At 43.7% G+C, this 8875-nt stretch overlaps 1 protein-coding gene across 1 annotated transcript; it reads right to left on the reverse strand.

The window, feature by feature from the left end:
- Positions 1-1847: 1847 nt before the first annotated feature.
- gja4 (gap junction protein alpha 4) lies at positions 1848-8365 on the reverse strand. Its single transcript, XM_080787597.1, has 3 exons — positions 8273-8365; positions 5344-5601; positions 1848-4861 (listed from the first exon to the last, which is right to left on the reverse strand). Exons 2-3 carry the CDS (start codon positions 5590-5592, stop codon positions 3914-3916), a joined length of 1197 nt encoding a protein of 398 aa, XP_080643723.1. The 5' UTR covers positions 5593-5601; positions 8273-8365; the 3' UTR covers positions 1848-3913.
- Positions 8366-8875: the final 510 nt, after the last annotated feature.

Genomic DNA, 8875 nt, shown 5'->3' on the forward strand with positions numbered 1-8875 from the left:
TAAAGTACAAATAGTATACAATATATATGTGCATGTTACTCTACACCACTAAGACTAAATATATTGACAATTTTGTCAACAAATAAAAACTAGTTGTACAGTATATGCACTACTCGGAATGGCGACGAGAGTTGATCCATGCAAGGTAAAAGTAAAAGTCCCATCACGTGGGTGATGGGACTTTATTGGTTCATGGGCTGCGAAGAAGACAGATTCATGGTGGTTGCTGTGTGTTCCGTTGCTGGCTTTGGTTGGCAGAGTGAAGGGCTGATATGGCTGGCCCCTGACAATCTGTTCTGTGACCCCTCGGCTCACGCACTACACAGCACAAAGCAGCATGCACATTTACAGTATGTACCACACACACACACACACACACACACACACACACACACACACCTGGACTGAGATAACAGGCTGCGGGAGCAACCCCGCCAAGTTATGGTGAATGGGGATTGGACTGGCAGGCTCAGCAGACTCTGCTTGGAACATTCTCTCAACAATAATACCTGCCAATTTGTCTTTTAAACAAGGAAACCCTGCTGTGAAATCTAAGCCGCAATAAAACATTCCATTTAGCAGAGTAAAGAATAGTTTACCTCTCTTTAATTGTATCTGAATAGAAAATAAAACCTCTACAAAAATGTCAAGAGATTCATTTCTCTCTCTCTCTCTCTTTCATTTGTGTCTTTTCAGTTGTTTGTTACCGTTTGGCTTTGGGCCTCCACTGATTTAGACATTTGTTTTATGAGAACCAACCATAGCCCACCTCTAACAAGACACTCTGCCTGCCGTAGATTAGCCTACTGTAATGTCATCATGGACTCTCTCTCACACACACACACACACACACACACACACACACACACACACACACACACACACAGTCTTTTAGCAATTGCACTCAACGAAAGCATTACCGACAGGAATCCCCGTGGGACATGAAATAAAGGCAGAAAGTATTTTCTACTATAGACTGACCAATGCCAGATTTATGGGTCCAATGCCACCAATTGCTAATGTTAATTTGGAAAAAAACCAGATCTAACAAGCTCAAAAACGTTAACATAATAGGCAGATATATTGACCAAACCGTAATAACTGTCCGTCTCTATTTTCCACCTTATATCAATTTCTCCTGCCGTTTTTCCTTATTGGCCCCCTGGGCAACAGAAGTTACAGAACCGAGAGCAGCCATTAAATCAAAGTTATTTCCCCTCCATTTTCTTCCTGAGGAGGCAAATCTCAGAATACGCTGGAGGACTCACCACTCCATACGTGTTATTCTGTTATTCCCCAAGGTCTACCCCTTCAGTGATTCAGTGGTTCCACAATGACAGCATTTAGATAAGAAGAAACATATATATGTATATTGTTCCACCCACACAACATTGAATACCACAATACAATGATAACATCACATACAGACAAGCTTAAGCACTCTCACCTCGTGTCCCTATTTTGGGCTAATGTCATTAGTGTTGAAAATGCACAAAAGTAGCAAACAGCAAACGCATCGCAATGTGTTGCATTACGATGTCGCATATCGTCTATTTTCCCTACATTTGCATCCCATTGCCAAACAACGAAGTATAAAATAAGGCATTAATTAATTTATGAAATAATATAAAAAGTATTATTAAAGTAAATATTAAATATGGCGATACAAGGTTTTAGATGAAAGCCTTTAATAAAACATGACCTATGTTTATTAAGTACTAGGACTGTTGTGGTAGAGTAGCATTGATTGTTGAGGCCATGCAGGCAACACAGATAAATAAGTGTTATTGGAGTGTGGCAACAGGTATTTTAAATTTTAGAAAAAAAAATCATAGCCCATTTTTAAATTACATAGACATTTATTGTCCACAAACAATAAATACAAATAATACAAAAGTTACTGTTGTTCTACAAATAGTATACATTAAATACTGTTTTTACAAACACAACGATTTCTTCCCAAGATTTTAACAGCACTTTTCTTTCAGCAGTACCGCATTCAGTCTATTGAGACTAGTGTTGACACATTGAAATTGAGTTAGAATAACATCCACAATGTTGCCGCGTACGTACATTCGCCACCTTTTGCATTATCACAACAAAAAATCACAAGGTCGAAGACTACTTTCATAATCAACATACCCATTCTTATCTGATCTCTCATTCTCTTGCAACCTTTCCAGTGTTCTCTCATATTGTCACTGTTAAACGTTAAACGTATGCGACGTCTGAAACAAATATGATCTGAAGTGGGACGTGTTCCTCAGTCATGTTGCAGGTCCCTTGGTGTGATCCATGGTCAGGCAATGCCCTCTTGATTGTTTATTGTATTACTACACATTATGATACGGTTGATGATGCTGCGTTTGGTCGTGTAAATAATGTAAACTATTTTCACATTTTAATTTGATTTTTCTTTTTCCTTTTTTTCTTTCTATTTGTTTATCTTATCTATCTTGCCTGTCCATGAATACGTTCTCTGCTGTTGTTGTTTGTTTGTATTTTAAGTTCTGTTTTATGTGTTTGTAAAAAATATAAAATAAAGTACTGATCATAAAAAAAAAACGTATGTCTGAAACCATTTATTTTCAGGAAATGGAAAAATTATTTTGAGTTCCAAATCCAATGGTGTCTCTTTTTAATACTTCATTCATACATTCTTTCTTTTATAAAACCCACTGACAATGATATTCAAACTTTATAATGCATCAGTCGTTTACAGCAGTGGTTCCCAACGTGGGGTCTGGGGACCCCCAGGGGTCCTTGAGGGAGTTCCAGGGGGTCCCCAGCTAAATGATAGTTTGGAACCAAATGGACCCTTATGGATCTGTAACTCTGAGAGTGTACAAATGGAACCAAACGGACCCGTTTGTACACTCTCAGAGTTTTTTATCTTATCTTTGATTTTCCAATATAAATTGGGGGTCCCAGAGATATATGCCATTAAATGCGGGTCTGTAGACTAATATGCATGTCAAACTGGGGGGTCCTAATTAAACGGGTTGAGAATCACTGCTAGAGCCGTTCAAATCTTCTCTTATGGGGCATATATTTTCAAAAGGGCTAATTAGTGTCAATTTGGGGGTTCTTGACATGAAAAGGTTTGGGAACTACTGGTTTACAGTCATCGTTTGTCTCCCCTTCTCCTCCCCGTTTCCATGATGAGCCCTAACTCTAACTAGCATCAATGGATGGGGAAAGGCAAGTCCTCCCATGACTGCATATAGGTTTAAACACTTTCTACATTCAGAACTTAACTTAACTAAACTTTGTAAAAATTATTTGCTGCACATCTTGCGTGTCATTTAAAATGTCCAAATCGCACAAACATACTGTACTTGATGACATACTGTGTGTGTGTCATGCGCATGTTGCACATGACCAACACCATTCCCTTGGGGACCTGAATGGGTACCAGAATCCAGTACATTCCACAGTCCAGAGCAAAGCGAGGGGGGAGAGAGAGAGAGAGAGAGAGATGGAGAGAGAGCTTGAGCTCCAAGGGCCTACAGTATAATCCTCAGGGGAACATGCTTAAAGAGACTATTTTAGCCTCTTGGTCCTTGCCGGACGGAGCCCCCCCCCCCCGCCCGTCCTATCACAGTGATTTTCCACTGTTACGTTTCGCTTTATAAACCATTCCATGCAATCTAGAGGAATTGTACTACCATGGTATCCTCTCTCATAGTCTGAGTTATATTTCCTTTGAACACCATCTGATCCATCTATCTGTTAAAGCACCATGTGGACGCCCCTCCCTCTGAAGCATTCTCTTCACAGTGCAATGGCTGTTTGTCTTCATTTGAGCTCTCATCACGCACTCGTCAAGTGTCTTACGCTCGACAGTGTTCTGACACGGCAGACTGCGCAGCTAGCACATCTCCCTTCGTCATCATAATCCCATCTGTTCCTGTCATACATAATGCTTCTGCTTTGAGTGTCCTTTATGGGCACCCTTACTATGTTTCCCGTTGGTCTGACTATGTTTCCCGTTGGTTTGGTGTGCGTGTTTCTTATGGTGGTTCCTGGGGGAATGTCCAGACCCCATGCCCCCCATGCAGGACAGGTAGCTGGGCAGCAGGTCGTTGGCCGCCTCCCCAGAAGGACCCCATGTCCTCTCGGCCTCCACGTCCACATAGCTCTCTGCACAGTGCTGGGGGTAGCCTGCCCCTTCACCCTCCGTGGGCAAGTGGAGGTGGTTCCTCTCTTGGAAAGATGGCGCCGTCGCCTCCTCCTCCACCTGCAGCCCAGACGCCTCCGGCTGCCCGGAGACCCATTTGACCCGAGGCCGGGCGGCCTGACCCGGGCCGCGGTAGCGCTTCTCCAGCCGCTGGGAGATGGCCAGCTGGAGGAGGTGCAGGAGCTCCACGAGGTTGAGCAGCAGGGAGACGGCGGCGATGACCTGCGTGTAAACCGTGAAGATGGTCTTCTCGGTGGGCCGAGAGACGAAGCAGTCCACCGTGTGCGGGCAGGGGTCCCCGACGCACTCGAACCTGGCCTCGACGGAGAAGCCGCCGTAGAGGAGCCACAGCCCCGCGATGAAGCCGGACTCCAGGAGGACCTTGACGAGGATGCTGAGCGCGTACGCGCACAGCAGCCTTCCCTTCAGTTTGGGAGTCTCGGAAATGTCCCTCTGCACGGACGTCCCGCCTTTGACCCCGTCGTGCTCGTTCACTCTCTTCGCCTCTGCGTCTTTGGGGATCGACCTCCTCGTGCCACCATTGTCCCCTCCGTCCTCCCTGGCCTCATCCTGGCCCCCTTCTTCCTCCTCCTCCTCCTCCTCTTCCCTCTTGTCCGCCGTCGCCCGCCTCACGGCCACGTATCCAAAGTAGAATATGGTGGGCGTGGAGACGAAGATGACCTGGAGCAGTGTTGATTTTGACAGCAAATTGTGATTTTAGTTTTTGAATAGTTTTAATGTACGGTAGTTTTAGTCACATTTCAGTCACCTGGAATGTTTTAGTCTAGTTTAATCGACTAAATCTACAGTTGATTTAGTCGACTAAAAGGTATTTTGGTGGGCCTTGATGGAGTTATAATGGCTGATTTGACACTTGCTGAAAATAGCCGATCTACAAGCTAACACTGTGAGCTTGTAGATCTGCTATTTTCAGCATGCAACCAAACATAAATTGACTTGTCTTTTAGTTCTACTGGATCTCTTCTCCATCTAGTTTGTATTTGCGGGCAATACTGTCAATATATTTAGTCATATAGTTTTTTTAGTCATCATGGCTTAGTGGCTTTTATTTAGCTTCTATTGAGTTTTCCTCCGTGTAAAAAAGTAGTCGACGAACATTTTCTCTTCACGGCGTTAGACGACGAAATCAATCAACCACCGACCTGGAGGACGAAGTAGCGGAAGTGGGAGATGGGGAAGGCGCGGTCGTAGCACACGGCCGTGCAGCCCGGCTGCCGCGTGTTGCACACGAAGTCGGCCTGCTCGTCGTCCCAGGCGGACTCGGCGGCCGTCCCCAGCACCAGCATGCGGAACAGGAAGAGCACGGTGAGCCAGACGCGGCCCACGCCCGTCGAGTACTCCTGGCCCTCCTCCAGCAGGTGCTCGAGGAAGGACCAGTCAGCCCTGGACATCCTCTGGTCCTGAGATATAGCATGAGAGAGCATGAGGATGCAGAAAGCATGGGGGGAGAGAGAGAGAGAACAATGGAGAATTGATGCGAAGTTGCACTGCACACTGTGAACAAGCACTCGCTCTATAGCATTGATTACTATTTTATAAATGTTCTTTTCCATTTACAGCTTCTTTAATATCACATCCCTTAAACCCGCACGCACACACACAAATGCACACGCACACGCACACATACACAAATGTGCACTCCAAGAAATGGCCATTTAAAGACCGTAAAGTGTAAACTGTACAATGCTCATTATACGTAACTAATCGGTTACAGAAGCAAACAGACTTGAAAATAACATATAAACCATTCAGTCGGCGTAAATGTTTTTTCCTCTATAAGACTGTTTTACTGACACATAATTAACACTTTGACGTATACACAATGGATGACATAAGTTTCCATAAGCACCTTTGCGGTATAATGGTCTACCTTTTTATTTTATTTGAGTGAATGTGTAGCTGGCGTGTGTGATTAGCAGCAAGCCCTTATTATTTCTTCCATGAGCTCATGCTGAGACCGTACACATTATCACGGTGGGTTTCAGAAGTGCTATGGAAGTGCCACTCAGAGACGGCGGCGCACAATTAAAAGTAATTGCACCAGAGTTGGCTATAGCAGATCTGTTAGACAACAGCCAGCTAAACCAGAGGTTCCCAAAGTGGGGTCCAGGGACCCCTAGCGGTCCTTGAGGGAGTTCCAGGGGGTCCCCAGCTAAATGATAGTTAGGAACCAAATGGACCCTTGATTTTACAATATATATTGGGGTCCCAGAGATCGAAATGCCATTAAATGGGAGACCGTAGCCTAATTCAGGTCAAACCCGGAGTCCGGAATCACTGCAAGAGCTAAAATATTCTCATTTTGGGGGTCCTTGACATGAAAAAGTTTGGGTACCACTGTGCTAAACAACCAAAACCTCAAACACAATTTATAGTATAGAGTGAGAGAAAAGGATCAATATATTATTATGGAACCATGAGGTTCCCAGTTCGATCCCGGGCTCCCCCAGAGTTAAGGTCGAAGTGTCCTTCAGCAAGGCCTGGACCACCCAATTGCTCCTGATATGCAGGTTGGTGCCTTGCATGGTTTCCTCCGCCGTGTGTGTGCGTGTGATGTGAATGGGTGAATGTAATGCACAATCTATGTGAAGCGCTTTGGATAAAAGCGCTATATAAATGCTCCATTTAAAATGTTGATTTGAAGGGCAGGGAGGTTAAAGCTCTATATTTTGATAGTAACACAAGTGTCCCTGTCCCTCTTTCTCTTTAATAAACAAAGGCTAAATATAAAATACATTTTCAGGTGGGTTGCCAATGTCATCCAATAGTAGAGTAGCCTACCCATTTATCAGCTTCAGTTTTGTATAGTGTTTCAGTTCCAATTGTGTTTGCTATTTGTGTGTGTCATTACTTCCAATTCCAGTTGTTTATTCTGCATCCTATAAAGGTGCTAGTAATGTTATAATGTCATTGATATTGGGACTATTTCCTCAGAAGTTCTGGCCTGATCATTGATGATGCATAACAGGGTCCCTCCCCAGGAAGTGTTGTACAGCCATGTAGTCACAATGTACAGTAGGCTGCGCGCGCACACACACACACACACACACACACACACACACACACACACACACACACACACACACACACACACACACACACACACACACACACACACACACACACACACACACACACACACACACACACACACACACACACACACACACACACACACACACACACACACACACACACACACACACACACACACACACACACACACACACACACACACACACACAGTACACACGTCACACACACACGTGCATAAACATCCTGTTACTGTATGTTTGAACTCTTTATGTCAAGTCTGTTATTTCATCCCCTCTGAGAACTCATCATAGAATGGCCGGCTTTAACACTGACAACCAGACTGCTGACGAATTATGAGTTGACTATACAATACAGTAGGCCTACTGTCATGAATGAAGGTGGTTCTCCAGAAGAGACAACGCTTTGATCACATTGTAGTTCTCAGTGCTCTCTTCAATCATCACATTCAAAACAGACAGTCAGACATAATGAATGATGACTATAGCTAGAACAGAAGCTTCACCCAGAACTATAGGCCTAATGTTGAATGTATAAATGTTCTTATCAGACTCATGCCATAGGTTTTTAACCAGTGGTCCTTGAGGGGGGTCCCCAGCTAAATGATGCGTTGACCAAAAGGACCCTTATAGACTTTAGAGTGTACGTTTCATTTTACACTCTCAAGAGTTCAATTATCTTTCAACATCTGCATAACTTCATTTAGAAGAAGTCTACAAAATTAGAGAATGTAGAAGTTATTTTGATAAACGTTTGCCGGATATCTTTCCTAGCTGCACCAGTGCCACATCAAGAATTGTGGACAAAATTGTATCCAACGATAATAAAAAATATTTAGCTTGGGTCTGAGAGGCTAATTAAATGTCATCAAATGGTGGTCCGTGGCTCAGAATAAATAATGGACCTTGACATGGAAAAGGTTGTAAACCACAGTTCTAGGCTATATTAAACACGAAGACATAGAGGCACAGAATATGAGTTATGATCATTATTATTTCGTTAATTGGGTGGACATACCTGTCTGTCGTAAAGTCGGGGTTTTCTCCTTGTTGAATGTGTCTCAGTGCTCTACAGAGCTCCGTGCGTGGTGGTCTTCTGCTTGTATCCAACTGTTTGCCCTTTAAATTAAGCAGCGCGCAAACGGAAAAATCGGGGAGAACTTTCCCATGGCTTTATTGGCCCTCCCTCAGGAACAGATCCAGCAGGAAACGGGGGGTGATCTCAAAATAGTCACACTCATTCACCTCCCGAGTTTCGTTATTAAGCTTCGGTGGTAGAGCAGCTGGGAGCGACGCACTTTTCAGAAGTAATTTATTTCCCGGAAAATAGCTCATGAATTGCAGTTAATAGCCTAATCAATTGTGTTCCAATCCAGGACACTGTAAAGTGGAAATTAGACAAACTCTTTGTGAAAGATAGCTCTGACCAGTTGAACTGTCCCAAGTGTCTATTGGTGTGTTTTATAATTTATTTAATTTTTAGTAGGTATATATAATATAATAGCTTATCCCTAAAGTAATCAACCCACAGTCCCATGTAATTTCCCATTACACCACGCAGTGGCGCCAGACTCCTTATTTTGGGGAAGTGCATGAGGACAGGAAAGTCAATTAGTCTCAA

This window comes from Protomyctophum bolini (assembly GCF_963924005.1).
Source record: "Protomyctophum bolini genome assembly, chromosome: 17".
NCBI lineage: Eukaryota > Metazoa > Chordata > Actinopteri > Myctophiformes > Myctophidae > Protomyctophum > Protomyctophum bolini.